General features: G+C 51.9%; 9 protein-coding genes across 9 annotated transcripts; 5 read left to right on the top strand and 4 right to left on the bottom strand.

The window, feature by feature from the left end:
* The first annotated feature begins 63 nt into the window (after window positions 1–63).
* On the top strand, window positions 64–2,317 carry EV422DRAFT_100559 (kinase-like domain-containing protein). Its single transcript, XM_053064519.1, has 8 exons — window positions 64–580; window positions 656–780; window positions 851–1,030; window positions 1,103–1,221; window positions 1,291–1,477; window positions 1,549–1,698; window positions 1,779–1,941; window positions 2,004–2,317. The coding sequence occupies exons 1-8, from the start codon at window positions 358–360 to the stop codon at window positions 2,060–2,062; spliced, it is 1,206 nt and encodes a 401-aa protein (XP_052924506.1). The 5' UTR covers window positions 64–357; the 3' UTR covers window positions 2,063–2,317.
* On the top strand, window positions 2,194–6,555 carry EV422DRAFT_100742 (uncharacterized protein). The gene is made up of 8 exons (XM_053064521.1): window positions 2,194–2,666; window positions 2,752–3,083; window positions 3,152–3,327; window positions 3,409–4,067; window positions 4,126–4,270; window positions 4,340–4,521; window positions 4,591–4,846; window positions 4,905–6,555. Exons 1-8 carry the CDS (start codon window positions 2,573–2,575, stop codon window positions 6,499–6,501), a joined length of 3,441 nt encoding a protein of 1,146 aa, XP_052924507.1. The 5' UTR covers window positions 2,194–2,572; the 3' UTR covers window positions 6,502–6,555.
* A 496-nt stretch (window positions 6,556–7,051) lies between these two features.
* On the bottom strand, window positions 7,052–7,866 carry EV422DRAFT_598238 (uncharacterized protein). The gene is made up of 2 exons (XM_053073638.1): window positions 7,635–7,866; window positions 7,052–7,528 (listed from the first exon to the last, which is right to left on the bottom strand). The coding sequence occupies exons 1-2, from the start codon at window positions 7,834–7,836 to the stop codon at window positions 7,173–7,175; spliced, it is 558 nt and encodes a 185-aa protein (XP_052924508.1). The 5' UTR covers window positions 7,837–7,866; the 3' UTR covers window positions 7,052–7,172.
* A 1,743-nt stretch (window positions 7,867–9,609) lies between these two features.
* Window positions 9,610–12,165, top strand: EV422DRAFT_101289 (kinase-like domain-containing protein). Its single transcript, XM_053064523.1, has 9 exons — window positions 9,610–9,935; window positions 10,048–10,103; window positions 10,177–10,319; window positions 10,439–10,641; window positions 10,740–10,847; window positions 10,920–11,209; window positions 11,291–11,431; window positions 11,510–11,621; window positions 11,696–12,165. Exons 1-9 carry the CDS (start codon window positions 9,887–9,889, stop codon window positions 12,070–12,072), a joined length of 1,479 nt encoding a protein of 492 aa, XP_052924509.1. The 5' UTR covers window positions 9,610–9,886; the 3' UTR covers window positions 12,073–12,165.
* A 331-nt stretch (window positions 12,166–12,496) lies between these two features.
* On the bottom strand, window positions 12,497–14,779 carry EV422DRAFT_533797 (actin-like protein ARP6). Its single transcript, XM_053070621.1, has 13 exons — window positions 14,554–14,779; window positions 14,371–14,482; window positions 14,232–14,297; window positions 14,035–14,158; window positions 13,831–13,963; window positions 13,714–13,770; window positions 13,554–13,652; window positions 13,401–13,479; window positions 13,236–13,338; window positions 13,116–13,175; window positions 12,959–13,034; window positions 12,817–12,879; window positions 12,497–12,750 (listed from the first exon to the last, which is right to left on the bottom strand). The coding sequence occupies exons 1-13, from the start codon at window positions 14,637–14,639 to the stop codon at window positions 12,609–12,611; spliced, it is 1,200 nt and encodes a 399-aa protein (XP_052924510.1). The 5' UTR covers window positions 14,640–14,779; the 3' UTR covers window positions 12,497–12,608.
* EV422DRAFT_533801 (nucleophile aminohydrolase) lies at window positions 14,780–16,197 on the top strand. The gene is made up of 6 exons (XM_053070622.1): window positions 14,780–14,988; window positions 15,067–15,143; window positions 15,240–15,369; window positions 15,484–15,636; window positions 15,705–15,912; window positions 15,985–16,197. The coding sequence occupies exons 1-6, from the start codon at window positions 14,966–14,968 to the stop codon at window positions 16,093–16,095; spliced, it is 702 nt and encodes a 233-aa protein (XP_052924511.1). The 5' UTR covers window positions 14,780–14,965; the 3' UTR covers window positions 16,096–16,197.
* A 93-nt stretch (window positions 16,198–16,290) lies between these two features.
* EV422DRAFT_101250 (putative serine/threonine protein kinase) lies at window positions 16,291–18,968 on the bottom strand. The gene is made up of 8 exons (XM_053064522.1): window positions 18,448–18,968; window positions 17,897–18,390; window positions 17,758–17,839; window positions 17,541–17,688; window positions 17,335–17,472; window positions 17,000–17,268; window positions 16,691–16,929; window positions 16,291–16,609 (listed from the first exon to the last, which is right to left on the bottom strand). The coding sequence occupies exons 1-8, from the start codon at window positions 18,758–18,760 to the stop codon at window positions 16,385–16,387; spliced, it is 1,908 nt and encodes a 635-aa protein (XP_052924512.1). The 5' UTR covers window positions 18,761–18,968; the 3' UTR covers window positions 16,291–16,384.
* A 1,079-nt stretch (window positions 18,969–20,047) lies between these two features.
* EV422DRAFT_620948 (ATP-NAD kinase-like domain-containing protein) lies at window positions 20,048–23,281 on the top strand. The gene is made up of 8 exons (XM_053074119.1): window positions 20,048–20,761; window positions 20,837–20,926; window positions 20,992–21,111; window positions 21,182–21,577; window positions 21,646–21,816; window positions 21,894–22,207; window positions 22,278–22,541; window positions 22,620–23,281. The coding sequence occupies exons 1-8, from the start codon at window positions 20,432–20,434 to the stop codon at window positions 23,236–23,238; spliced, it is 2,304 nt and encodes a 767-aa protein (XP_052924513.1). The 5' UTR covers window positions 20,048–20,431; the 3' UTR covers window positions 23,239–23,281.
* On the bottom strand, window positions 23,282–26,434 carry EV422DRAFT_533810 (chitin synthase-domain-containing protein). Its single transcript, XM_053070623.1, has 7 exons — window positions 26,159–26,434; window positions 25,687–26,089; window positions 24,765–25,616; window positions 24,585–24,699; window positions 24,392–24,522; window positions 23,646–24,324; window positions 23,282–23,563 (listed from the first exon to the last, which is right to left on the bottom strand). The coding sequence occupies exons 1-7, from the start codon at window positions 26,185–26,187 to the stop codon at window positions 23,439–23,441; spliced, it is 2,334 nt and encodes a 777-aa protein (XP_052924514.1). The 5' UTR covers window positions 26,188–26,434; the 3' UTR covers window positions 23,282–23,438.
* Between the last annotated feature and the right edge of the window lie 702 nt (window positions 26,435–27,136).

A 27,136-nucleotide genomic window follows, 5' to 3' on the forward strand; every position in this document is an offset into this window, starting at 1 on the left:
GCAGACCCACTTGCCGGGGTGCTGTTGCCGGCGGTATTGGACATGGTGGTGGCGAAACTCCGGAAGCACAGTCGGGTAGGCGATCGCTGAGAGGGAACACTACTAGTAGGAGATCCTATGGTGCGCAACAGCCACAGCAGCAGGCAGGATAGTAGAGGGACACCACGAATATGTGTGTACGAACTGCTGAGCAACAACCTCCCAGCCTGCTCCCCCAAGCCTGCCCCCAAGCGCACCAAGCGCGTCTCCGCACTGTAGTTTTTCCCAAGGCCATCTCCCGGAAGAGCTGCTTTTCATTTCAAACGAGCGCTGGATAACGCTTTCTTTCGCAAAACGAACTGAATTCGCGAGGCAGACATGGCGACGATAACAGTGCCCGCGAGGACTCATCGTTCAACCACCTCCAGCTCACAATGGTCACACTTCGTGAAAGACAAGAAAGTAGGAGAAGGAACCTATGCAGTGGTCTATCTTGGCTGGGCCATTCCAGCGGAACCAGCAGCAGTCGAGAAAGATTTGGAAGGCGATGATACAGGTGAAAGAGACCACTTGTTGCGGGACAAGAAAGTGGGCGTGCAAGGTGGGCAGCATGATCTCCACCATGACCGTGCGCCGGGCACATGAACCCATGGACTGACGCGCTGAAATACACCAGCGGAAGGCAAACGGAGGATAGCCATTAAAAAGATAAAGGCCGGTCTTTTCAAAGATGGACTGGACATGTCCGCCATCCGGGAAGTCAAAGCATTGCAGGAGCTGAAACATCCAAACGTTATCGAGGTGCGTTTTGGCCAGGGCAAAGGCTCCTTGATGTTGCATATCACGCACTCACTATCCCTCCTCCCCCCAGCTGATAGACGTGTATTCTCACAAGATGAATCTCAATCTTGTTCTCGAGTACCTGGACGCCGACTTGGAAATGATCATCAAGAACAAGGCGGTGACCCTCAGCGCCGGCGATATCAAAAGCTGGATGTTGATGACTCTCCGAGGTCTATATCATTGTCACAACAACTTCATTCTCCATCGGGTAAGTGCATTGGCAATGGAAACGTCAACTTTCGCCAGCGTTCATATGCTCATCAGTGTCTCGTGTCTCCAGGATTTGAAGCCAAACAATTTACTGCTGGCCAGTGACGGGCAGCTCAAACTAGCCGATTTCGGTATGGCCCGTGATTATGGAAATCCGCACCGGGCAATGACTTCGATGGTGGTGACAAGGTGAGCATGGTACTGCCGACGTGGATGCAGATGCTTGGACGGAAGGCTTATGTTTTCCATCCTTGACAGGTGGTACAGGTCCCCGGAGCTTCTCCTTGGAGCTAAGCATTATGGTTACGCCATCGACATGTGGGCTGTGGGCTGTATTTTTGCAGAGCTCATGTTGCGGGTGCCCTTCATGGCGGCCGAATCCGACATTGCGCAGCTCCAGGTCATTTTCCACGCCCTAGGGACGCCGACTGAGTCAGAGTGGCCGGTAAGGGTGTGCTGCAAGTGATCTTAGGCCGGAAATGGAGTCATTTGATTAATCAATATGGCAATGAGCAGGGCATGACTCAGCTTCCGGACTATCACGAATTCAAAGCGATGCCGAAGAATCCCTTACGGGCGACGTTCACTGCCGCATCACCTGATGCTCTAACGTTTCTGGAGAACCTGTTGGTGTACGATCCGCTCAAAAGACCCACCACGGAGCAGGTATGTCCGTGGCCTCTTTTTGTCGTGCGCCTTGTTTTCGTTCTACAGTTCTAGATTTGCTGAGCTTCTGATTCAATCAGGCGTTGAAGCACTTCTACTTTCGCAACCATCCTCGGCCAACGCCACCAAACAAACTACCCCGAGACGTTGGTGGGGCTGGCGCCCAACAAAAAGCTGTTGCGCCGGACGACCCTGAAGCCGCTGCAAGACCAGGCATCAAGCGAAAAGCACCCGACTTTCCCGGTGAGATTGTTGCAGGGCTTGTTTTCACTGTTGTCCTTGATACTCAACAGTTACCATTTCAGATCACGATTTCGAAATGGGGGGCGTGCCTGGAGCCAAAGTGGCGCGGAAGCTCTTCTAGGCTTTTCTTTTCGCCTTTTTATTGTGACATTTTTGGATGAGTTCATATCGCCTATGATAGAGTGGGCCCCGTAGCTAGGCATCTGCTTAGATACCCCCGATGGTTTGGTTGTTTGCGTTTGATGTAGGTTACAGCGATGAAGCAGAGGCGATGTTTATATGGATGAATCTCGGTTGATGACGGCAAAGCGGACGCGCTGTCGAAATCGGCTTCGGGTAGTTCCGCCAACTTAACTTGCGCCAAGATGTAAAGCAAACAAGTGTCAATAGCAGAATCCTTCTAAATTTAGGGTCGTATTCGAAGGACGCTAGCCTGGTGGCAAAGAGCTTGTGACATATGCTCACAAAGTGCATATAAAGAGTGTTTCACGCTCAACCAATCTTTTCCACCAAGTCTCATCAGTATACCCTCACCAAACCATTAGACGCAAGTGTGATAGCACGCAGGCTGCATTGGGATATCCACCCCCGCCACCAATCATTGCGTCCAGTGCTCAGATATTCGCCTATCATGCGAATACTACCCACGAGCATTGCGGCAATCGCCCTTTGGGTCGTTCTTGCAATATCGAGTCCAGCTAGCAGCAACGCAATGCTGGATCCACGTAAGTAGAGCGGGGCATTTCCTGGCAAGAGATTAAGGAAAGGCACAATGAGATAGAGGCCTAAATTCTTTCATGCACGCTCCAGACAAGGTGGCTGCAGAGCTCTATGGTGACCAGCCTCATGTCGCCAACGCGGATGCGGCTGAACATCGCATTCGGCGTCGAGCATTTGAGGGAATCAACACCCTAGAACCGTATGCCAACAGCAGTGATTACTACAGCGAGTTATCCAGGCCCGGATATGGTCTCTTCATTTGGACGAACCTTGCGCGATTGACACGGATAAACTTGCGCAATGGGAAAAAGCTCCCGTTACCCAATATCACCCTGGAGGATTCAACTGATCCGTACGCTCCCGCTGGGGGCCAGGCGATTGTCATGCATTGGGATCAAGCAGCGACGAAATCCTACTTTATAGTCAGTAGGAAAATGTTCCGCAAGCAGATGTTTTGTTGCTACAACTCACAGCCGGATCTTCTTTCTAGCCCTTGGCGATTTTCTTGGCCGCGATCCTCATCACCTTCCTGTCGACGTGCTGCAGCTGCTGTTGTATTTGCTGCTGTCGGCGGAAGCGCTTGGGACGCAGTCAAAAAGACCCTTACAGCGGTGGACAAAAGTTCATTGCGGCTTTTGGTCTAGCCTTAGTCACCTTGGCATGGATGTATGTTCAGATCAATGCTCTTTGCCGCATCCTGGTTGCCGGATGCCATTCGTGGAGGAACTTAAACCTTTCTTCACATAGGGCGGCCATAGCAGGTGGAATCTCCGGCGCCCATTTCTTCGGTCGTTCCGTTTATATTCTTTCGGAGACGGTCGACAACAGCTTCGTTGACGTTCAGCTCACGATTGGGAACATAAGTGGGGCCGTGAATACCACCCTGGATACCATTCAGGTTGACACCATCACGCAGTTAAAAAGCGCACTGGACAAATGGATCAGCAAAGACAAATTACCCCCCATTCAGACTAAAGTCGATACAATGGTGGGCGCATGTCAGACGATGGGACAGAAAGTCGACGAGCTGGTCACGCTTTCGGGAATTCTCACCAATGCCAAAGTCGCCGTAGCAGCGCCCAGCACTGGGTCCGTGGCAAAGATTCAGAGTGGCCTGACTACCAACAACGCTGCGGCGCACATGCTGACCACCTATCAACCAATCACGTTGGCGAATGGCAATTCCTACATTTACAAATGGAGAGGGCCCCTGCCTCCTCTGCTGCCAGATCCGGCGAGCGTCGAAACTCCTCGTCAACATGTTGACGGCTTGTCAGACCTCCATGCTACATTGCAAAATGAAGTCAGCTCGGGGCTGGATCTCACGGCTATCGCTGCTGCCACTCAGGCGGCAGCGGGTGATCTGAACGGCACAGTGACGGCTCGCGAGAGCGATGGAATTGACAGTAAGTGACTACTAGCTTCCCAACGTGCCTTGGAGATCGTAGTACTCACAACTTTTAGCTGTGACAAGGGACCTCACAACACAGGTGAATGGCGAACGAGGCAATCTCACAACGACCATCCTGGACCTCAATACGACCATCGGCGATACTCACAGCGACATGCAAAGTTACACCTCATATTCTACCAAATATGAGCTCTACAGGTTTGCTGAGCGCTTTAGCAAGTTTTCACATGCAAATCTCGTCTGACTGTCTACCTCCTCTTCCATCAGAATGCTTTTCAGCGCCGTTCTATTCTCCTTGCCTGGAGTCATCCTCCTCTTTGTCCTCAGTGGTGTTGGCGCAAAGAAACCGGGCATGGTGCGCTGCTGCCTCTGCGGTTCTATTCCGTACACGCTTCTGGCGTTGATCGCGACGCTTTTTCTGTTCATCTTCACTGTTATACTGGGGGAGAGTGAGTACCATGTGGACGACTTCAAGTTCCCCTGAATTCTTCTGACCGATTCTATCATTGCTCGCACAGCATGCACCCTCATGTTCGATCGTAGTGACAACGGAACGGCTCCCATCGTCTCGATTCTTGCAACTGTCGATGCCGATGCGGGCAACTACTATGCGAAGGCAATGGTGGCCCGCGACAGCTGTTTTGCTCAGAAACCGTTCTTGGATATCATTGCTGCTGCTGTTCCGCAATTCGACATTGCGGATCTCACCACCACGTTCGAACAGGTGGTTGATGAACAAGATTTCAGTGCGGCTACGAAAGCCATCAGTTACAAGTAAGTCGCGTATCTGCGAATGATGTCTACTTGGTGGGGGTCTGATGTTTTGCTTCAGAGAAATGATTGGATCCATCAAGGATCCTCGTCTGGCCCAAGCTTTCGCCACGGGCCTTAGCACTCAAGTCAGCTCATATGATAATCCAAGCAATTACATTCTGGCACTCAAGACGTCCATGACCAACCTGAAAACCAACCTAGATAATGTCGTCTCCAGTCTGCCGAGCACATTGAACGACCCGGACCTCGACTCTGATGCGACGGACGTGAACGACAGAGCGCTAATTCTTCCGTACCTGCAGGCTGATATGCAGAGCGTGCGAAGCAAATACGTTGCAATCCAAGGCGATGTTAATTTGGCCATCGATCTCATCAGCACCATGCAGAGCTTGAAGAGCACCAGCATGCCTACCAAGTCGGCCGAGATCCAGACCGCTTCCAACGCGGTCCCAAATGCTTTCAATAGTATGAACACCACCCTGACTCAATTCTTCGACGACGTGCGCACCAACGTCACGAACGGAATCCCTCCGTTGAAAGCGGCAATCAAGGCACTGCTGCCTGATGCCCTTGATGTCAATATGAATCCAATCCGCTGCGACAAAATCGCTAAAGACACCGTCGACCTCGAGATGGGCGTCTGCGATGGCGTGTTGACTGGTTTCGACGCCTTTTGGTTCACGTTCTTTATCTTCGGATCGGCCGGGGCGCTTACCATTCCCGTGTTCATCAGTGCCGCCAATAGATTGGCAGACCGAGAGGCAGGCAAACCGAAGGGCGCCCCGAGCAAAAAGGTGTTCAAGACCGGGAAATCTAAAGAAGCAGAAGATCGCGCCAAAGTTAAGACAAAAGGCAAAGGGAAGGTCGTTGATGACATGGAAATCGGGCAAATCAAATGGACCGTCGCAACACCGGCGAGCGACGGCGCCGGAAACATCGAGAAGACCGCCCTTATTTCGCCCACGTCGGCCACGGGAGGAGTTATGCCCAATCCTCAGGCAATGTATCCGGACGCCGATGCGCACCAGTATGGGGGCCAGGATGCAGGATTCCAGTATCAGAATCCGCACCCACCAGTTGAGCTAAATCAACCCCCGCAATACGACGGCAGACCACAGCACACACGGGCTTCGTCCATCTCGAAGCACAGTCAGCCGCAAGGAAGTTACCAGCCCTACCAGGGTGAGAGCGTCCACATGCCTCAACCACAGTCGCAGAGGCATTCGCACATTCCGCAATCCCCCAACGTATTCATGGACGACGGTCCCGAGATGCGACCTTCCTGGTTAGGCCCCGCTGGTGGCGGCGCAGCGCAAGGTGGACCTAGCGACGGTAACTGGTCAAACGCGCAATACATGCCAAAGCCCCGCCACCCTAACGCTCCCCTGACACCAACAGATAGTTACGCTGAAGATGCAGGGGGATACCAGGCCGCCGCACACTATGCTCCTTCCAACAATGGGCCCGACTACAGCCGAAGACTTTCCGCCGCGCCTCACCCGCAAGAGTATGAACAAGTCGTCGACGAGTTCTCACGTAGAGTGAGCTCGCAAGTGCCGCCTAACCGGAACCGGCAGTCGTCGCAACAGCCTGGACAATATCAGCCCCAGTTTAATGAGTATAATCCCCATCACCAAGACCAGTGGGATCAGTGAGGAGAACGAGCGATTTTTACGATCAGGATTGGATTACTCTAGGTGTACGGACGAACGATCCTTTTTTTTGAAACTGATAGTATTTTTCTCGGTTGTTTTCCCGTGCGATCACTTCATGTCCTTCAGTCGGATACGCATAGGTTGATAGGTCAAGTCTTCAATAATGACAGGGTCTAAAAAATCAGATGGCGATGATGGCAAGGAAATGTTGTCTCGGCATTTGACGGCCAAAGACCGTAAAAACGTTGTTTTTTTCGTAAAGATATATGGACTGAATGTGCAACTCAAAGTTATGCAAACTGCCAGTTCGCGCAATACGTTGAACAAAATGAAGGTTAGCAGTCTAAGCGAGGCCAACGGGTATACAGTACGAGGGTATACTACGAAGATGCATGGGTACCAAACAACTGGGGATGCGCAATCAAGCATTGAGTGAAGGATACGTTGTTGGTCTCTAATGAGTAAAACGAAGATATCAGGGAAGGTGCTAAAAGTTTCTCAACCCCGAGAGCTAATGTTTGCACAGCTAGCGGCTCTGGTAGGGTAGAGTGCGTGAGCTCATTCATAATGTTTCTTCATGTAACCGCGACGTGGATGCTGTAGAGGCCCATCTGCTTGTTTCTTGGTGCCATGACCGGCCCAGACGTAGGCAAGCGATGGTGGCCATCGTGCTACAGGTAGCACATGTCCATCGGCTGAGGCCCGTCTCGCTGTGAAGGTTGGTCCCGACCAGCTGCGAAGTAGTCCTCGGCGTGGAAGCCGATGGGGGTCGGAGAAATAGGGATTGGCGCGGCCCCATCCCAGAAGCAGTTCTGTTCGAATTGCGGAGACCGGGGACCGTAGCTGTTGCAGCGAGGTCTTGATGCGGCCGGTGGAGGAGAGGGAAAGTAACTTGGTGGCCCCGTCATTTCGAGGCGTTCGCGCTGTCGGCAAAGATCTGCCGTTTGTTGTAGCATTTCAGCGCGCATGACGATCACGTCGATGATATCGGTGCGACTGAGAGGCGCGACTTCGATTGTTGACCGATCTGGAAGGAAGGGGAAGGTCAAGAGAATGGTGTGAGATACCATTGTTCTTGATGAAAATATTGTGCCCTCGTGCTGCCGTTTTGAAAATAAAGCTGTAACTCCTACCATAATCCTCGGCGCTGTGCGTGTGCCGTACTTCGACAGTGTCCCTAAAGCTGACACGTTTCTTCTTGAGGCAACGAGGTGCCTCAGCAGGAGGCGTGGGAGGGAACCCGAATCTGCCATCGAAGCAAGTAAAGTCGGATGTCGGGGGTTTCATTGGACTCACTTGCTCTGCTAGTACTGAGTAAACGCCGGGGCTCAGCATGGGGCATGGCGAGAGCGGACATGGACGCGGGAGATCGATAGCAAAGCGTCGTCCGTGCTTTGCTCGGTGATTCATCTTGCTATTGAACTCGTTCGTGGGTGCCGACATGAGCAGTTCCCTTGGGCTTGAAGGAAGAGGGCTTAAGAGGGAGCCTCGTGGAAGGGATTCAATACGCCAGGTAATCCCGATGTCACAATCGAAGAAGGGAGACCGGAATGAATTGGACAGGTGGATTGCCAATGTTAGCCGTGCGACTTTCAGACGATGCCCTTTATATACTCAAGGCACGGCTTTTTCTTTCCTACCGATTTCGGGGGCAGCTTTTCTTTTGTTACTCCGACGGAGAGCAGCATCCGCGCTATTCGCATTCCCCCAACCACCCACATAGGCCTGGCTCCGATGCCATCCGTCAGCAGTCATCGAAGAGTAGGGAGTCTATTGGAGCTGAATTAATGCCATCTCTTTCCTCAAGAATTGAGGCGCGAGCCAGACGGGGGGCAAAGCTACCAATAATGCGATGTGACGCTTGGTGACTGCTTGACTGTTAGATGGTGTCGGTATCACCGGGAGGTCCGAGCCTAAGCTTTGATGGAACCCATAATCCTCCGTACGTCCAAATCCAGATCCATACCTAACATTTGCGTGTGTTGGATTGACGCCACACGGGGGGAGGGCCCATGGAGAGAGAGGAGGGCTCGTCTGCCAGGCTTATCTATATGCCTCGTCTCCGGCTCTCCACAACTTGAGTCTGAATTTGCGGGGCGATAAAATCGCCCCCAGAATGACAGTGACTTTTGACAGTGCAAATCTCCCCCGTCCCGAGTTCCAGTTCCCGCAATGATGCCTCGGACGCGTTCTCGGAACCACGGGACTGGACTGAGGACTCACCTACAGAGAATACATATAGATCACGTAGAGAATACGGATGATTGAATGAAGATGCAGTCGAACGTCCCCCCATCAATCTCAATCACTCGGCTGGTTGATGCCGTCGCTGATCTCATAGGTCAGTTCGTAACTTCCAAATGCCCCAAAGGTCTTCTCGCACATTGGAGCTGGGGGCAATCCCGAAAATTAATTATATTCGTTCTTCATTACCGTACATCTGTGAATCATGGCCTGAAGCGCGTTCCGTCTGGGACTCTGGGACTCTGGGTAAAATGAAGCCGATCATCGTGAACTTGTTACTCTACCCCTTATGGCGGCCTTGTTACTCGGATAAGTTCCCCTCGCACGAGAAGGCGTCAAGGCCCATCCATGCAAACCTCGCACACCTCCGTTATATTGCTCACGCCCGACATGAGGCTTTTCACTGGCGGAGTTGAAAAAAGACTCTGAAAAACTCCCTGAACGCCAGAAAAGACCACTTTCGCTCGTCGTTGAAGCTGGCCTTCATAAAAGAGGTAAGGTTCCTCACGCCGGTTTAGAGTTTTTTTTGAGACGGCCGCTCCACGCTTGCCTACACCGTGCGCCTTCAAGGCGAACCAGTGGTCTGGAAGTGCCACTGTTTAACCTCAAAATACGCGTACGCTAAACACCTCCATGCTTGCGTGTGTTCTAGAACTCCGGGGGCTCACCGCGAGTAACCATAAGCGACGCTTCTAGATTTCATAAGCAACCACTGCTAACATCTAGTCAGATTGACTGTGTGGCAACTTGTCGCTACACGAGGTCTTCCGAACGTTCGGGCCGACCGCAAACAGGTATATGCTAATGTTTCTCGACGATTTCTTCTCCATCCAAACACGCCTGTTCGCTTCTACTTCATCCATCTGTCCATCTGTTCACTCCGTTGACGCTTCTCGTCCCTCGCGACCCGGATATTTGCTACAGTTCACGCCGGCCTCTGATATAAATCCCTCACCATACGGGGATATCAGCGAAGTATCTCACTTGGTGGACTCTCTTCTTTCAGATCGCCGCGTCCAACATCGGCTGTTCACGCCACATTCGCTGGGAGCTCTGTATATCCGGATCGTCCATCGGCTGAGTCGCGCTTTCCGGTCCAGCAGTCTATGCGCCATAATCCATTCGACTCGCTGAATCAATCATGGGTGTCGCGTGCTGCAAAGAGGAAGCGATCGACTTCACTCAAGAAGGTAGGGCTTCTAGTTCCCTAAGTTTCTGCGTAATCGTAATCAGCTAGTGGATGGCCGGTGTGAGCATCCAACCTAATGCTATGTCCTACTTATTTCCCAAATTTTTGAACAGTCGAGCTCGGTCATTTCCACCTCCTTCGCTCTGTCGGCAAGGGAGCGTTCGGAAAGGTAAGCATCTGAACATCTCAAGTGGACTTCATAATGATGCGCGCTCACCTCAGTGTATCTCGTCTACTCTTAGGTCCGGATCGTGCAACACCGCGGAAGTCAGGGCATCTTTGCTCTCAAATACATCAATAAAGAAAAATGCATCAAGATGAGAGCGGTAGAAAATATCATCCAAGAACGTCGTCTATTAGAGGAGATTGACTGTTCTTTTGTATGGTAAGCATTGGAGACTATGTTGATTCGACAGGTCGCGCGTAGCTTTGGACAGCGGTCACATCACGAGGGGCCCGCCTTTTGCGCCCTTTTCTTCGGCTAATATCATAATCTCCTACTAGTAATTTGCGATATGCTTTCCAAGATGACGAGAACCTGTTCATGGTGATAGACCTGATGTTGGGAGGAGATCTACGTTTCCATTTGGACCGCATGGGGATCATGAAGGAGAGCATGGTGAAGTTCTACGCGGCAGAAGTCGCGTGCGGACTGGCATACTTGCACAGCAAAAACATCGTGCATAGAGATTTGAAGCCGGATAATGGTAAGCTTTCGGACGGATTGTCAACTGTTGTCGGATGGGTATGTCGTTTTATAGGGTTCATCTGACGCGTTCTCTTTTCTCGCACTCTATTACTGCAGTACTACTCGACGAAAAGGGTCATGCTCACTTGACGGATTTCAACATCGCTGTGCGGTTTCGCGAGGAGAAGATGCTTTCAGCTGTTGCCGGCAGTATGGCTTATATGGGTACGTCTTGGCAATGATTTCCTGACAGGTCGAAATCTACCAAACTAAATGTTTTCGTCCCCCGATTTGCAGCACCCGAGATCCTGGTAAAGAAAGGATACCTGGCAACCGTGGATTGGTGGAGTCTAGGAGTACTTCTCTATGAGATGGCCTTCGGAAGGGTGAGTTTTTGTGATCTACAGCTCATTTGGCAACATCTTCATCATTTCAATTCTTTTTCCAAAATTTATTTTTGTCAACAGCGACCATTCCGGGCAAAGACAAATGAAGCTCTGACACAAGCGATCATATCCGATGAACTGGAATTTGCCAGCAACGCCGCAGACTTCGTGAGCCCTGCAGGGTTGGACGCTATAAAGCAGGTGCGGTCAGAAATAGCCTTCTTCTACTGGTTGACGCGAACGAAGGAAACGACGGAGCAACCGCTAACATCGCTTTTGCAGATGATTCAACGGGACATCACAAAGCGCCTTGGGTGCAAGGGGACCGGTGGATTTGAAGGCTTCAAGGCTCACCCGTGGTTCAAGGACTACGATTGGGCAGTGATTGAGAAGAAGGAAGGCACACCTCCGTTCGTTCCAGACGTAAGTCGATTGATATCCTTCTGGGGTATCGTTCGTGCTAGCGGCAGCTCTAAAACAAACTCTCTACTCGGGAGATAGTCGAAGCGGGCCAACTTTGACGCAACACATGAGCTGGAGGAGCTACTGCTCGAAGATAATCCTCTGAAAGTGAAGCCGCGGAAGAAGCGAAAGGAAGGGGAGGAGCGTGAATGTAAGCCAGACGATTGTCGCACATTTCTACCCAATCCAGAATATTCGATCAACAATTCTCCCAAACGAATGCAGACGTTCCAAAAGAAGGCGAAGACCCGACCGTCACGCGCGACATGCGGATAATGGAAGAGAAGTTCACCGTGTACGATTTCACCAAAGCACGCCCCAACGCAGCCAAGAACGCGGGCCAGCAAATCACCATGAAGGCCATCTCCAACATTCCCGGGTCAATACCGGGCGCACCGACCGCCGAGCCATCCATGATGAAGGACGTTATGGAAGGCAGGGAGCATGAGGTCTGCATGACGGGGCTGGATGGAGAGAACAGCAGCAAGGCTGGCGCTGCAACTCTCGCCGCCGGGGAGCCTGGTGCATCGGCGGGTGCGCATCCGGAAATGCAAAGTCAGAGTCAGAGTCGGACGGCGGGTATTGGGATGTCGCGTCCATAGACTTGGCGGGAAAACTTGGCGAACGGGTCGCCGCGCGGGACGGTGTGAGAATAGAGGGGTTATTGATTGCACGCCGTCCCGCGACACTTTGACGGGGAGACGACTGCTTGCTTTGCAATGCGACTCGAACGGACATGCTGACACGAAACAAAAATAATCGACATTATCGGTAGGCTGGCACGCCGATGCAAAAAAAAACATCACTACCATTTCAACCCCTTCAGAACATCAAATCGGGGAACCCACGATTCATCCTCAACCCCGAGATACCATCCCCTAGGACCTATCCTTATTTCCTGATCCTCATCATTCCCTGGACGAGGACGGAACCTACAGATATCCCCATCCCCTCCATGCACGTCCATTTGATACTCAAGTGTAGCTTCTTTTTGTCACATTTTATAATGATTCGAACCACGTTCTTTTTTTGCATCTCATAATATTTTCAGAAGTGCATTGATGATCTCTCGGATTCAATCGCCAAGAATGGTGATTTACGCAGGGTTATGACAGATGAATGGGAAGCTGAATTACGCCTATCGCATGCTATCGAACTTGCGTGCACAAGGCAGAGCACCATTCTCCATATACTCTTCCCTCGTAACGCAGTGGGATCGGAAGTCCTCAGGCCTCTCAGTCACCCAACGTACGCCACCTTCCCAAGCAACGGTCTCCGGTCTGCGAAAATCCATGTTGGTGTCCCTGAGGTAAACGCGTAATCACACGGAATGATCATCGGCTTACCTCTCCGACGCGTGTATTCTGAGTTCGAACTCCGACGGAACGAGAGACCGCAATTCCCTTTGCCTGCATAGCAACGATGATCCATACCGTCGCGTTAAGAGTTTTCAAAGAGAGCGGCTCGGACCGATGGTAGGGTACTTACAGCCGTTTCGCAAAGCCGGGCAAACGGGCATTCCCGCCCGTTAAAAGTACATTCGCATACAGTAGTGGTTGCAAATCTGAAATTTGGGTTATCAACGTGATCAGCGGGATCCAATGCCTGCCGAACGAAAGGGAGTGTGATGCGGAGCGACGTCCACCTGAGTCGGTTTGTGAAACAGCCTGATATATCGCTTCGGCTAGTCCCGCCTGTTCAATCCCTACGAATATATCATTAATTAGCGATGGAATAAGCATCCGGTTGACGATGCCGATAGTACCGATATCCGATGGGTTGAAGAGGATCTCTGGCACAGTGAACCGTTCATTATTCATAATCAATACTTGTTCGTCGGCGCTTTTCGATGTAGCCGGGGCGTTCGACTGTCAGAGCAACCGTTGTGATCAGATCGTATCGTAAGCTTGAGCAGCAGGATGAAGCTTACTCGGATGTATCCCTTCCTTCCGGATATCAGATCCGGTAGCACATACTCGAGCTTGATGGTGTTGGCCAACCCGTCTAGTCTGCGTTGTAGACGGTTGAGTTCAAGAAGCTGGATAGGATCGAATTGAGTGTATATGCCCGCGTATGACTGCACCTGCAGGCCTCGAGATCCGCATCAAAGCGTTCGGATACGTAGCAGCATTGCTCCTTGATTTCGTTGACAAGGAAAGTTTCCTCCATCATGTTCCATTGTCTGAGTACGGGAGCATGAGCTCTCCATCCATAAGTCCACATGATCCTTCGATTCGACGTACCGAAAAGCTATGATCTCCTTCAAATGATTCGTCAACAGCTTTCCTCCAACCTCAATCCTGAATGGCGACGGACTTTAGGGTATCATGGCTTCGCGCTTATTCACTGGGACTGCATACCGCTTAATGGCATCCCAGATCGGCCTCCCCAGGTACACAGGAACAACATGTGTGAAGGAGTATCCGGAATCCACAATAAGTGCAGCTTCGGACGGTCCTGCAGGGCCAGAAAGATTTGCAGACAGTGCGGCGGCTATGAACGGCAGGTGTGCTTAGAATCAACCGTCGAAACATCCATATGGAAGGAAACTTTCGGCAGAATACCTGTTGAGCGATGGTACGCCGCAAACCCGAACTCTTCGAACACTATTTCATCGTAAGCATGCCGTATATTTGGAAGGTTGAAATATGGCTCTGTGATGAGGAGCGTCGATTCGCCTGGCTTGCACTGGATATGAAGTACAGGAATAGTTTCAGAAACCACATCTAGACTGGGGAGGGACCCTTGGACATGTTTGCACCTTTTCGCTATGTGACAGTAAACGCTTCCAGATATCTTTTTCTAACTCCCAGTCTGTAATATATCCCTGCACAATACTTTTGATCAGAACCTTTCGCATCATAAACGATAGCAACTTGCGAAAATGCACTGGCCGTTACTTTCTCGAACGGAACTCGTGGTATCAACCCGGACAAGTCTGAGGAGTCTTGTACTTGGTCGGCAACCAATATCCGACCGCCTTTCCCACGTACGGAACAGTTACGTACAGTACTGCATACATGGTTTCAGCTGTAATCGGCTATGCGCCTGGCTGTCCAGCTACTCATAGCACAGCACTCAACTGGAATTCGGCTGGATTATCGGCAAACCCGCTCTTGATAGCGTATGCTCCGTTGTCCACGACCAAAGTCCTCAACGGGGCACCCATTCTATCTCGCCTCAGCAGCTCTTTATGTGACTGGGGCGTCCTGCCAAAAGCTATTTTTTTATGAGCAATTCCTCTGCACGCCCGCCTGCTTGACACGGCAGAAAATGACCACTTGCGAGGTTGCGAGCCTGCGCGTACCCACCAGCGTACCCGCCAACAAAATCCCATAGGAAAGCGCGTCTAAGAACGACTTCGTCCGTCCTGACTCCTCACGCCAACACTCACAAGTCAGTCCCTCCAGAGCTCCTCTCTGCATCGCAAAGAAACCCGAAAGCGGACGGCGTCTTCCTATAGCACCCCAACAACTGCAACCAACGTTCGTCGCAATGGACCCAACGACCCGCACTCAGTAAGTGCTCACCCTGGGCGTACCGTTGTTTTAAGCTTCACGATCTTGGTCGTCTAACCGCTCCCAACTTGCTCTCAGGCAACCATCCGTGACGGGAACGTCAGTGCTGGGAATCAAATTCAAAGATGGCATCATGCTTGCGGCAGATACGCTTGGTACGCTTATCACTCCAATGCATTGTGCTCAAATGCAGGGAGAACGCGGGGGGATGTCGTCTTGTTCGACGTGTACTGAGACATCTTGAATATCAGCATCATACGGCTCCATGGCCAGGTTCCGCGACGTGGAGCGTTTGATCAAGGCCGGGAATACTACGATCATTGGTGCTTCGGGCGATATCTCTGACTTCCAATACATCACCCACTTGTTGGAAAAGATTCTGTAAGTCTCGAGGGAACACAGCAGTTGCGAACACGGCAGTTCCGGCGAGAACGAAACGCTTCATGTTCTCGCTGGTGTTGCATCATGAATCTCACACGCTTCTCCTGCCCTTAGCATCAAGGAAGCAAACACGGACGATGGCCACCAACTGTACGCGCGCCACATCCATGAATACCTTTCTCGTCTCATGTATGGACGGCGATCGAAGCAGAACCCCCTATGGAACTCCTTGGTCATTGGTGGCCACAGAGACAAAGACGGCGGCTTGTAAGTGGCGCTGAGTGAGCTTCCAATATGGACGCGGCCTCAAGCTAATAGTCAACATCATATGACAGCTTCCTGGGCTTCGTTGACCTCCAAGGCACAACCTACGAATCACCTACCATTGCGACAGGGTACGGAGCATACATTGCCCAACCATTGCTACGGAATGCGATTGAGAAGGTTGGTGGAGAGCAAAACCTAACCGAACAAGACGCGGAAAAGGTCCTCGATGACTGCATGAGGGTGCTGTTCTACAGAGATGCGAGATCGCTGAACAAGGTATTGCGGCAGTCGCTGTGAAACATAATCGTTCGTATTCACGTTACTGACGGCGGTCCATTCCTGTCACAGATACAACGCGCTACGATCACCAACGCAGGCATCACAATCACGGACCCATATGAACTTGAGACTGAGTGGGCGTTTGCGGAAGGCATCCGTGGTTACGGTGCAACCGATTAGGCCTGCCCCAGCTTCATATGTATAATATCCATTTTTGACTGAAGAGCTTGTGCAAGACATGTAGAATACGAAAATGGCATGCTTATCGCGATCTTCAACCATTGGGGCACCAACACTTGCGGATGTCCATTTGAGAAAGAATGCACACCGTTATGTATCATTCAGCGCGAGTATCTGGCCTGCAGACAGCCAGTGTAATCATCTCCCGCGGGCTCGAATTCCCACCGTGAGGGCAGACTCAAAGAGCATACCATAGCGTAATTTTAACCATCACACCAGTGTTCACCATTCACACACTAGCAGACGGCGGCTTCGCTGCTAAAAACGGGTGCACAAGCGCTTCCTTGACCGTCAACCTCTTCTCTGGGTTAAGGGTCAACGCCCTGTCCAGAAAATCCGCAAACTGCACAACGAGGTATCGGTCGTCCTCGGACATTTTCGAGGTCTCAAAGCCCAACAGGCGGGTCTTGAGGTCTTTTTGGGGCTTGGTGATTACGACTTTGCGGATCACATCCTAAAGGAGATAAATGGAATTGGTCAGACGTTGTCCAATGGATCTCGAGATGGACTGAAGATACAAGCATAGACAACCCACCTTTCCAGAAACCTTATCAACCTCCCCCATCAAGAACGCATTATCATCATCAAAATGCATATTCGTGAACTGACCGCGTCTCAACATCTTGTTGGGGAACTTGCCCTTGGCATCCATCATGAGCTTCAGCATCTGGTTGTTGGTGCGGCCTGGGAACAGGATCTTGCCCGTGTACAGCTCGTACAGGGTACATGCGACGGACCAGACGTCGAGGGCCGAGTCGTAGGGCATGCCGAGGACTGTGGGGGAGGAAATAATTGGGCGCAATTAGTATTCATTCAGAAGAGACAAAATCATATATATACTTACTGATTTCTGGCGCTCTGTAGAACCGACTGACAAGATACGGCGTGATATCATTCTCCGAGACATCGGAAGCAGATCCCAAATCACACAGTTTGAGGGTACTCTTCGACTCTGTGACGAGGATGTTGTCCGGCTTGATGTCAGCGTGCAGAATGTTACACTTTTTGAGTAATGACAGCGCGAGAAAGAGCTGTTGCGCGTAGATGCGCACGGCTTTGATGTTCAGGCCCACGTCTTTTCCGAACTTTTTAAGGACTTCGCGGAGGTTCATGCTGGAGAGACGGTAGATTCATTAGAAAGAGGATTGAGTATGAGGTGCGTGGCGGCCCCAGGCTTACCTCAGTGATTCGAAAACAAGACAGAGGTGATTCTTGTGCTCAAAATGCCGTATCAGACGGATCACATGCTTTTTACCGTCCGGATCAGCCAGCATCAACTTCTTGAGGATCGAAAGTTCTTTGATACCAGCGCGATACCTGGAAACGGGTAAGTTACAGTGAGCTACATACCAGTGTAGACCCAACACCAATGTCACTGAACTCACATGGTATCATTATTCCGGATCAGCTTAATGGCTACATCGGCGTCTCCATTCTGGGTATCTTGTGCTTTCACCACAGATGAGAACACACCTTTGCCGAGAACACTGTACACGTGGTACCGGCCCTCAAGTACCTCCCCGAGAATGGTGCCTAGAAGGGAAGCGGAAGCCGATGAGTCAGGTCTTTAGGAGAAGCTTCATACTTGGCTAGAACTCTTACGGTAATAGCCTTCGTGGTCATCCCAGTTGTCGGTTAGAGCGGGATTATCTGCCGTCCGTAGCACTGGTGCAGAGTCGAGGATCTGTCGAAGACGGTCAGTTGATGATTCACTCTGAAGGTACCATCTTTCGCTACTTACATGTGCATTTTCCCGCTTCTTGTTGAACTTGTCCTCCGGAGCGAACATATCGTTTTCAGCAAACATGTCATCCTCAGCGAACATGTCATCTTCGGCGGACTTGTCCTCAACAAGGATCGGGTCGACACCAGAGTTGCCCAGAGCCTTGGCCTTGGGGGAGGCATCACCAGTCTCTCTGTAATCTGCAGCAGAGACGTCCTCTTCGTTATTATTAATGCTACCGCCAGTATGTTTCGAGACGGCCCCTTCTCTCGCATCTTTCGTGTGCAAGAGCTCGTCTTTGGCGGCCTTGCCCAAGTTTCTTTGTGCCAGTTTTACCTCATCGGCCAGTTTGTCCGCATTCGGATCATAGTCCGCGCCGAGGACGTCGTCTGAGGCTTCCGCTTCCGATTGGCCCTCCTTCCCGTCTTTGAAGAGCGAAAAGTCGACGTTGTCAATGGGCATGTCGACGGTGGACTGTTGCAGAGATATTGGTAGAGGAGAATCTGATGAAACTACACAGCAGTCAGATACATTCGTCAGTAATCCATGCGGAAACTCCGTCGCCTTACCGGTTCGCGAAGCGGAGTGGATGACGGCGGTCGCAGCAGGCGATGCAATTTTCGGTTCCGATTGGTGCTTCTGGAGGATGGCCATTCGTCGCTTTCGCCTCTCTTCAATCTGTTTCTCTTCATCGTCCTCCCCGAATGTAAATTCCGACGCGTCGTCTGTCGGGACTGCCGGCACCGCCTGTGGTTCAGCATCAGGCTTTGTAGAGGGAGGTTGCGCATGCACTTGGATGGGAACAGGGGCTTCATAAGGCTTTCTGTTCTCCTCGTCAGAGCGCGAACGTTCTCTGAATGTCTCCCGAATGTCACCATTCATGTGGGGCTCCTCCCTCACAGAAGGATGGCCGTTTGTAGTTGTTCTTTCTCTGTCTACATGCTTCAGATCGTTTGGTCTTCTTGATATGTCAGAGTGGCCATTCGAACGAGAGCTGCGCTCCCCTTTATGATCATCCCGCCTATCCCTCCGGTCCCCGTCTCGATGACTGTCACCACGATCACGACCGCCGTCCCTAGTGCGTTCCTCCTTGTGTCGACAACTCGCCGAATCCCGCCGGCTGTCTCGATGGCGGCGTTCGCCCCGGTCTTCATTTTTGGGATGGCGTTCACCACGATCTTCGTCCTTGCGGCTGCTACGTTCGTCCCGGTCCCGCGATCTTCGTCGTGAACGGTCTTTAGAACTTCTCCTATCTCTCGAACTGTGACGCCTGGATCGCGAGGAAGACCTGTGTCTGTGATGACGCGAGGAACGCTTCCTATCATGACTTCCATCAGAATCACGCCCCTTCTCCCGCCCGTTGAGCCCGTGTTTGCCATTCTTGGGCAGCTGAGCTTCACCAAGTGAGGAAGTTTCGACCCCGTCCATACCATCCTCCTCGCCGTTGAGAGAGCCACTCGCATCTGCATCGATTTTTCGGATTTTGGCAGGAGGAAGCGATCCTTGTTCGTGGGAATGGTCGCCTATACTGGCGGCGTCGCTGTGGCTTGTCACCGAACCTTTCCTCTTTCCACTTCGTACCGGAGGCGACACTGAGCGGTGTGACTGAACTGGAGCGACTGCCGGCACCTCCTCATCGTCGAGAATTTCCCCATCTTCGACAAGTTCCCCATCAGAAAGCTGGTTGTCTGTCATTTTGCAATTCGAAAGCAGGTCAGCAACAGTTGCTTCTGAGCACACGAGACACAACACTCTCTGGTAATAACTTTGAAGCTAGGAGCTAGGAAGGCCGCTGCTGGTTCGACGAGGTCTGTGCGAAGGTCGTGAGCTCGGGAGCCGAGAGGGAGTGGATTCCCAGGTAGTGAATACAGAGCAAAGGTTCAGTGAGTCCTCTTGTGGTATCTCGTCCGGGTAGCGCACGTAGCAGTAGCTTATGAACCAGCCCTTATGTGAGCTTCACCGTATATACAGTATCTATGGCAGCCTTAACGTATTGTATGTACTGTACTGTGGAAAGGAAGTCCTTTGCCCTCGCAGCTCTGAATTTGACCCACTCCGAAAGAGAAGGAAGGGGAATTAAACTGGACTGTTGGACTAATTCGGAGCCACGTGACTATGCCCTGTATTGATCACGTCACAACTTGCGCATACGAAAGGCGGCGAGAACCGCAGGCATCCGGAGCCGTTTGATACCCAGCTACGACGCAGCGCTACGGCTCATCGACCAATACGAAACAGTCAAACACTCAGGCTATTGTAGTCTGGAAACTGACGGTCGCTTCGGAAGCTGTTTCCAAGCCGAGTATTTTGTGCAGCAGTCAATTTCACGATCTTATAAGACACCTGACAGTACGTTGGGGAACGAGCCAGAACGCTATAAACTCGGCCAAGTTGGCGATATCGCCCACATATAGCCCACGGAAGGCGCTTGTCAAGTGGGGAATTCAACCCTCTCAGCGCTCGTTGTGTGCATATCATCTCGTCAAGATCACAAAGGCCACCTCCTACTTGTCCATAACCAGCGTTGGAACATCGCGTTCGACGGTCACACTGATGGGGGTTCTGGCCATCATAATCGATGCTTTCAGGGTCGTAATCGGCATCTTCGGGAGAGGTAGATCCCTAAGCGCCTCTTTGTTCTCCTTCCTGAGTCAACACTGCGGCTACTATGGCGCAATTACAGTGATCTCCTCAGGAGTGGCCGCGGTGGTTTACGCAACTATATGGTTCGCCTTCCCAAAAACGTCTTCTTATACACCGCAAACCACTGGGGCGTGGGCAGGGGGAAAGCCGGGGAACAAGCGAAAGGTGCCATATGAGCATGTTTGGGTGAAGGGCGACATGTTACTTCTCGACCATGGCCAAGGGCCGTCGTACTGTAACGTACGTATCATATTATATTCCCAACGCATCTGTCCGTCGTAATCAATGTCTCCTCACTCCTCTCTTGCTTCTCAGGCTTGTAGTCATCTCGTCGTGCAAGGGCTGGCATGCTTGGTGTGCCGTCGGTGTGCTCATGAGGAACACTACGATATGGTGCAGGACATGGTAAGTGATGATGTCCACGCTTCCTCTGATCAGCCCCGGCTCGCACTCACGTTGATGTCTTACAGCCGTGCAAGCTTCTGTACTCGAACACCGACATTCCAAATCTATTACGCATGAAGAGGAAAGATTCCACATCTTCTATCAACTCGAGTTCCTCCGTCGATGACAACTACAAGCCGCTTCATGTAAGGCTTTAAATCAGTCCTGAGTGCTCGTCAGATCTCGTCTTAAGCTATCCTAAACCGTGCTTCGCAGAGCATTGGATCTCGATACAGTGAGCATCAGTGGGTTGAGGGAAACCTATCCGTCGGCGCGCAATGTGCCGTATGCAAATCAGCAGCTGGAAGCGAGCCCACTCTGAAGGACATGCGCTGTATCTGGTGCGATGTCGCGGTACATACAACCTGCTTCACTCAATTCCGACAAAAGTGCCCGCTGGGCCCGATCCCGCATCTGGTTGTCCCACCGCTTTTCGTGACAAGGATATCAAATGCGACGAGAGGTGCCTCGAAGAAGCCAGAACCCCGCTTCAAAGTCGCAGACCTTCCCGAGGGCTCGAGGCCGCTCCTGTGTATCGTGAATCCTGCCTCTGGAGCTCAGAACTCCGGCGCGCTACTGGGTGCTCTGTTTGCCATGTTGAACCCGGTGCAGGTGAGAAAACACTGCCACTCATGAACGCGTTTTCGAAGTGACGACAGCCTTACGCGGGACATCATCAGATTGTAGATACCTCTCAGGAAAACCCGGAAGCCTTGATCCGAGCATTCGAGCCGGTCCTCGACAGATGCAGAATACTTGTATGCGGCGGAGACGGGACAATTCAGTGGGCTCTATCGATATTGGATAAGGTCATCGAAAAGGCAAAACCCAAGCCCCCTGTCGGTGTACTGGTAAGCTAGTTGTCCTTCCGTGGGCTCTGCGTATTGGTGGAAGCACCGCTCACTACATTCACTTCCGCTGTGTGCAGCCTTTGGGAACTGGGAATGACTTGGCGCGGGTGCTAGGCTGGGGAGGCGGCTGGACAGGCTCAGACGTACGCGGCATTGTACGCGCCATCGATAGGGCGGCTGAAGTCGAGGTCGATCGGTGGCGAGTCACCGTGGCTGAACGACCTAACCGGTTAACTTCGACCGAGAAAGTCGGCCGGGCACTCCACCTGAGTACCGGCAAACCACCAAAGGTTTTGATGATGAACAACTACTTTAGCGTAGGAACGGACGCATCGGTTGCGCTTGATTTTCACACAACGCGGTTACGACAGCCCCAATTCTTCCGGAACAGGTAAGCACTTCTTCTTTTCAACTGAACGTCTTCCACGCGCTGACAACCTATCGAACATTTACATTCACAGACTTCTCAACAAAGTGTGGTACGCAATGTATGGCGGAAAGCATCAGCTCAAAAACCTAATGTCGTTCATGGGAATCACCAAATCCCTGTCCTCGGGCTCCCTGTCTGTCCTCGACGACGACAAGTCGCCTCAGCGATCGTCAACGATGCGGTCGGGCGATCGCGAGACGATAGATGAGAGTTTTGCATCGCCGGGGACTCATGAACCCTTGTCCTCCTCGTGGATGTATCTTGATCATGAGAAGGAAGGGGTTGATCTCACCGAGTAAGCTCGAGGAAAATTCTATTGTATCCTCCGTCCTCATACGCACTGGTACTAACGATTACGCGCAATCTCCCTCAGTGTCGGAGCCCTCCTAGTCCTCAACATCCCCTCCTACGGCGGCGGCGGCAAGATCTACGCAACCGCCGAAGCCGACGGCTACCCCCCCTCCCTCCTTAACGACGCCAAACTCGAAGTCCTAACCGTCGCCTCCCCGCTCCACCTCGGCGCCAGCGTCGTCGGTCTTTCCTCTCCCAACGTCGTCGGCCAAGCCCACCACATCCGCCTCGCCATCGACGCCCCGCAGGTCGCGATGCAGGTCGACGGCGAGCCCTGGCTGCAACAGGGGCCTGCGACCGTATTGCTGGAGTATGCGGGCAAGACGAAGATGCTGAAACGTGGCGACCTGCTGGATGGGGAGGAGAGCGAGAATGAGGAGGAGACGTTGATTGCGGATCGCGGGCGCGGGGGGGATTTGCAGACTGGAGATGAGGCGGATGATGAGGCGGAATTTGGGGAGGAGTATGAGGACGAGGGTGAGGGTGAGGGTGATGATACGGCAGTATCGCAGCTCCTTACCAACGGCCTGCTCAGTCAAGAGCCTGGGGATTTGCGGAAGAGGATCATCGCGCCTATTCTCGACGACGATGCGTCGCCGGAATCGCATATCAAGTCGTCGAAGGAAACTGTCGACCGCTGAAGCACTCCATCCCCGGCGTCACGTCAAGTTTTTGTTTTCTATACCATGTTTTCATATCAATTTGTATATATACATATGCACACATCACACTATCCTACAGAATGTACCAAATACCACACTCTACATACGCCATTGCATATCACACGCCGTGGTTTTACGGCCCACAAAAAAAAGAAGGGAGTCCTGAGTTTTACGCCTCTTTACACCTTGTCCTCCAATCCATGCCCACGTCCGCCGTATTTCTCTCCGACTTTGGTCCGCCAGTGGTCAACCAGGAAGAAGCCTGAAGCTACTGTACGGATAGCGCTCAGAACAGCAACGCTCCCTGTACGGAACGAAGATGGAAGGAATGATCAGTGAACCTGTCTACATGGATGGAGTCGAAAACCCATGTCAAGCATACTTACAGAACAAGAAGGTCAAGTACGGGTTAACCGCCGGCGGGTTTGGCGGGAACAGGTACTCATTCGTAAAGATCAGAATGAGCAGCGAATTGCTGAGCACCCAAGACAGCACGACCCTAGTCCGGAACTTCCTGTACCCATCCTCTTGCTGCGTCTGCGCATTGACCGTCGACACCTCCTTCTTGCCAATCTCCTCCCGCTGTTTCGTCAGCTGCTTCGCAAACACCTCGTACGCGTCGTCCAGGTCGTCTTCAGTGAACGGCATCGCCACGTCCGCGACTTGCTCGCCGGACGCGGTCGTCTTGACTGTGACGGATCCGAGGTCGGGTGCGTTGTCGCCTTTCGTGCCCCATGACACATCGTGCAAGTTGCAAAAAGCGTAAATCATGAAGACGTTGATGTATGTTGGCGTCAGGATCAGGTATTGGGGCAGGCAGGTGACCATGTGGTACCAGTCGGCGTGGGCGAGGGATGCGGTGATGTAGAGGCCGTACGTAGACAGAAGGGACACGACGAGATCGCGGAAAGTTCCGTTGGTGAAGAAGTAATGGAAGAGTGTGACTTCAGGCTTGTCGATCTCGGTGATCGCCGTCTCTAAAGACGCTTTGACGGCGGATATCGCCAAGAAGAGCATCAGAATCATGATCAGCCCAAATCCTATCACCAGGGAGTGGTATAAGAACTGAAACAGAAATAGCAATGAGTGAATGTTGTAGACCAAGGTATCACTGATCTGCAGGGTCACACACCTTGGTTCCCTGAGGACGATTGCCCAGCGAGCTAACGAAGATCGCAATGAGCGCGAACAGGTATAATTGTGGAACAATTTGGCTAACGATTTTATTCGCCACTTCGCCGAACGGCACGTTCTGCATCAAGACTTGAAATGATGAAAGACGTCAATCCAGCACATGCACCGCGCGAAGTACAAGCACTACTCACAATGAAAGGCAAGGTAGAAATTTCCGAGAGCAAACCAACTGAATAGCAGATTGACTCCGTTGTAGAAGAACTCAAAGAGAAGAGCAGTCTTGCGGCCAGTGCTGTGCGCTGATCTCTGTAATTATATGTAGGGTAAGAAGCTGCCCACCGCGAGTGCCAAAACGATTGCCCGAAACTTACGAAAATGTTCTTCCAGTGCCAGACAGCGTACAAACTTGCAAAGAAGGACCCGTTCAACCACCGTCGACGCTGGGAAATCAGTTCCGCCAGTCTGTCCGGAACATCCGTCTCGGCATGGGCGTCCTTGCAGTATCGGAGAACGTACTTGTCGTTTCGCTTGGTCACCAGCTCAAAACACAGGATACGGTCTTCGGCAAGGTACATGTTTGCAGCGAAAATGTCCGCTCCTCCATGCAGTTCTTCTCCCTTGAAGTACGCATCAAGGGGCGCGCCTTGTAAGGCTTTGTAACGATACGCGCTGAATGCTCCAGGCAAGACCGAAATATAACCGAAAACGGATTCAAGTGGTTTGTCGAGGATGTTGGACATCTTGTACTCGAAGTTTTGAGATGCAACGAGTGGGTTGATCAGGTTCTTCCAATAAGGTCCCAGTTCCGCCTTGATTTCCCCACAGGCTCCGCCGACGTTCTCGTTGCGCTCGAATGCCCGGTAGAGATGGTAGAAGGACTCCCGAGAAGGAACAGTGCCGACATCCAAGAGGAAGCAGACCTCAGGATCGATGGTGTTGCAGATTGCGTTGAAGAACCATCTGTGAGAGTTGATCTTCTTGGCGTTTTTCTCCTTCAGCACGAAGACCGTTTGCATGGGCACCATGGGATATTTAACATTGGAATCGGTGCGCGGGTATAAGTCTTTGTTGATGGCGACTTGTGTTGTGTACTCGAAGATGTGGGCTTTCACGTCTTTGCCGTTGACGGATCCCTTCGCGAGGCCATCGGCGTAACATCCCATAACCCCCAACAAGGTAAGAACTTTTGGGTTGATTTTCGAGCGACCGTCGCTAACAATGACCTGTATGAGAGGTGAGAACGGGCCCTTCGTGATGGATCAAAATTCGTGCAACATCGGGAAAACCACTCACCACAACGAAATTCTTCCAGCCATCTGGGCCCCAGCTGTAAGGGCATTCATCACTGCACAGATACGCGATGTTCTTCATGACAGCGTACATGGATTTGGCGAAAAGAACATCATCTTCGTTATACATCGTCACGACACATGCAACCTTGGTCGTGCGCTTGAACATGCGCTGTCTGAGGGTGTAACCTTTGCTGAAGTCCCCAGGCTCAGATGTACAAGCGGTGTAACGCATGTAGTTGAACTCCTGCCCATCGACGTGAGTCGCCTTGTGAAGGACATGCTTGGAGATTGGTTGATCGACCACAAAGGCCCCGGTATTCGCTAGTGTCACTCGCTTGATGGTTTTGGTGCGACCAAGGCCTTCGCCTCCCAGATCCTCTGGAATGAAGGTGCGAACGCTCGCGCTGGGAAAGGAAGGGCGTTAGGACGATGAGGGGCGCAAGTTGTTTGGGAAGTTCAAACGCTCCACATACTTGCTATCCTTAAGTGGCTCGTACTCCATCCTGGTTTATGGTTAGGTGTTTGGGTGTTTGCCAAGAGAATGCAGGGGCGCAGATGTGGTGTGCGGCAGCAATCTCGGACTTCGATTCCCTGTGCTTCACGTCTAAAGCTTGTTGTCGCCTCCGCTCGATATCGCTCTTACAATACTCTCTGTCGTTGACACACCGTGTGCTTCTGCCCTCCTGTTCTGCTGTTTGCGCGGTTTAACTGCGGAGGGGCGGGATGAGAAGGGGAGGGGGACTTATATTGGGCCATGCAAACGTTCTCACGGAGGATTCCTCGATTTCCCAAGGCGGCCAGCCTCACTCAACCTTGGCTGTTTGGACGGAGGGCGATGAAATCCATGCGGTTCATCGGCAATCTCAATGGAGACGCGCCGAAGTCAGCGACTCTGTCACACGTCCATCCAGAATGCCGCTGGCCGCAGCGAGCGCCACTTCTCCCCTTGTGAAATGTGGCTCAGCTTGCTGCCCAGTTTCTTGCCGGAGTTGAAACCTGAAACCGCAGACCCACCTGAGAGTAAGAAGGAGTGGAGACAGCCAGGTTGCGTCAGGAGAGCATCGATCGAGGCATATCGTCTTTCATATACCAGTTCACAATGGGGTCCCAGCGGGTCGCGGCGGTATACGCGTTCACTCGGGGTATCGGTGATACAAGCACAATGACCTTCCTTGGGAACAGCTATTTCAAAGGGGGTTTCCAGAGGAGCTCAGCTTCTCAATAGTCAGTGCGCTTCCAGTCCTTCCCCCACAACCAGATTTATCATGATCAGGATGACTACTGCAACGCGGAGTATGAGCAAAAAGCTCGAAAAAAAAGGTTCCCAACCTGTATGGAGTCAACGTCGACGAGCTTGCCATTCACTGCGAAGTCCAAAGCGCCAAAAGGTGGGGTTTGAAGAGGTTGCGCCGACCAGCTGCGTTCCATCGTCCGCTCCAAGATCTAGTCTG

The sequence above is a fragment of the Fimicolochytrium jonesii genome (genome assembly GCF_025526975.1).
Source record: "Fimicolochytrium jonesii strain JEL569 chromosome Unknown EV422scaffold_16, whole genome shotgun sequence".
NCBI classification, from domain to species: Eukaryota; Fungi; Chytridiomycota; class Chytridiomycetes; order Spizellomycetales; family Powellomycetaceae; genus Fimicolochytrium; species Fimicolochytrium jonesii.

What these genes read in the sequence shown, in the direction of transcription:
- EV422DRAFT_100559 (XM_053064519.1), top strand. Translation starts at nt 358, where the DNA reads ATGGCGACGATAACAGTGCCCGCGAGGACTCATCGTTCAACCACCTCC. An exon ending in ACTTCGATGGTGGTGACAAG is followed by an intron (nt 1,222 to 1,290) that starts GTGAGCATGGTA and finishes CATCCTTGACAG; the next exon opens with GTGGTACAGGTCCCCGGAGC. An exon ending in AAAAGCACCCGACTTTCCCG is followed by an intron (nt 1,942 to 2,003) that starts GTGAGATTGTTG and finishes TTACCATTTCAG; the next exon opens with ATCACGATTTCGAAATGGGG.
- EV422DRAFT_100742 (XM_053064521.1), top strand. Translation starts at nt 2,573, where the DNA reads ATGCGAATACTACCCACGAGCATTGCGGCAATCGCCCTTTGGGTCGTT. An exon ending in TTAGTCACCTTGGCATGGAT is followed by an intron (nt 3,328 to 3,408) that starts GTATGTTCAGAT and finishes TTCTTCACATAG; the next exon opens with GGCGGCCATAGCAGGTGGAA. An exon ending in CGAGAGCGATGGAATTGACA is followed by an intron (nt 4,068 to 4,125) that starts GTAAGTGACTAC and finishes CACAACTTTTAG; the next exon opens with CTGTGACAAGGGACCTCACA.
- EV422DRAFT_598238 (XM_053073638.1), bottom strand. Translation starts at nt 7,836, where the DNA reads ATGCTGAGCCCCGGCGTTTACTCAGTACTAGCAGAGCAAGTGAGTCCA. An exon ending in GCACAGCGCCGAGGATTATG is followed by an intron (nt 7,529 to 7,634) that starts GTAGGAGTTACA and finishes CCTTCCTTCCAG; the next exon opens with ATCGGTCAACAATCGAAGTC.
- EV422DRAFT_101289 (XM_053064523.1), top strand. Translation starts at nt 9,887, where the DNA reads ATGGGTGTCGCGTGCTGCAAAGAGGAAGCGATCGACTTCACTCAAGAA. An exon ending in ATTGACTGTTCTTTTGTATG is followed by an intron (nt 10,320 to 10,438) that starts GTAAGCATTGGA and finishes ATCTCCTACTAG; the next exon opens with TAATTTGCGATATGCTTTCC. An exon ending in CGGCAGTATGGCTTATATGG is followed by an intron (nt 10,848 to 10,919) that starts GTACGTCTTGGC and finishes CCCGATTTGCAG; the next exon opens with CACCCGAGATCCTGGTAAAG.
- EV422DRAFT_533797 (XM_053070621.1), bottom strand. Translation starts at nt 14,639, where the DNA reads ATGGGTGCCCCGTTGAGGACTTTGGTCGTGGACAACGGAGCATACGCT. An exon ending in TACTGTCACATAGCGAAAAG is followed by an intron (nt 14,159 to 14,231) that starts GTGCAAACATGT and finishes CTTCATATCCAG; the next exon opens with TGCAAGCCAGGCGAATCGAC. An exon ending in GCGGATCTCGAGGCCTGCAG is followed by an intron (nt 13,480 to 13,553) that starts GTGCAGTCATAC and finishes TCTACAACGCAG; the next exon opens with ACTAGACGGGTTGGCCAACA.
- EV422DRAFT_533801 (XM_053070622.1), top strand. Translation starts at nt 14,966, where the DNA reads ATGGACCCAACGACCCGCACTCA. An exon ending in AGAGACAAAGACGGCGGCTT is followed by an intron (nt 15,637 to 15,704) that starts GTAAGTGGCGCT and finishes ATCATATGACAG; the next exon opens with CTTCCTGGGCTTCGTTGACC. An exon ending in ATGCGAGATCGCTGAACAAG is followed by an intron (nt 15,913 to 15,984) that starts GTATTGCGGCAG and finishes TTCCTGTCACAG; the next exon opens with ATACAACGCGCTACGATCAC.
- EV422DRAFT_101250 (XM_053064522.1), bottom strand. Translation starts at nt 18,760, where the DNA reads ATGAATGGTGACATTCGGGAGACATTCAGAGAACGTTCGCGCTCTGAC. An exon ending in CCACTCCGCTTCGCGAACCG is followed by an intron (nt 18,391 to 18,447) that starts GTAAGGCGACGG and finishes ACTGCTGTGTAG; the next exon opens with TTTCATCAGATTCTCCTCTA. An exon ending in CTACAGAGCGCCAGAAATCA is followed by an intron (nt 16,930 to 16,999) that starts GTAAGTATATAT and finishes CCTCCCCCACAG; the next exon opens with TCCTCGGCATGCCCTACGAC.
- EV422DRAFT_620948 (XM_053074119.1), top strand. Translation starts at nt 20,432, where the DNA reads ATGGGGGTTCTGGCCATCATAATCGATGCTTTCAGGGTCGTAATCGGC. An exon ending in CCCCAATTCTTCCGGAACAG is followed by an intron (nt 22,208 to 22,277) that starts GTAAGCACTTCT and finishes TTACATTCACAG; the next exon opens with ACTTCTCAACAAAGTGTGGT. An exon ending in GAAGGGGTTGATCTCACCGA is followed by an intron (nt 22,542 to 22,619) that starts GTAAGCTCGAGG and finishes AATCTCCCTCAG; the next exon opens with TGTCGGAGCCCTCCTAGTCC.
- EV422DRAFT_533810 (XM_053070623.1), bottom strand. Translation starts at nt 26,187, where the DNA reads ATGGAGTACGAGCCACTTAAGGATAGCAA. An exon ending in GCTGGAAGAATTTCGTTGTG is followed by an intron (nt 25,617 to 25,686) that starts GTGAGTGGTTTT and finishes CCTCTCATACAG; the next exon opens with GTCATTGTTAGCGACGGTCG. An exon ending in GTACTTGACCTTCTTGTTCT is followed by an intron (nt 23,564 to 23,645) that starts GTAAGTATGCTT and finishes CGTTCCGTACAG; the next exon opens with GGAGCGTTGCTGTTCTGAGC.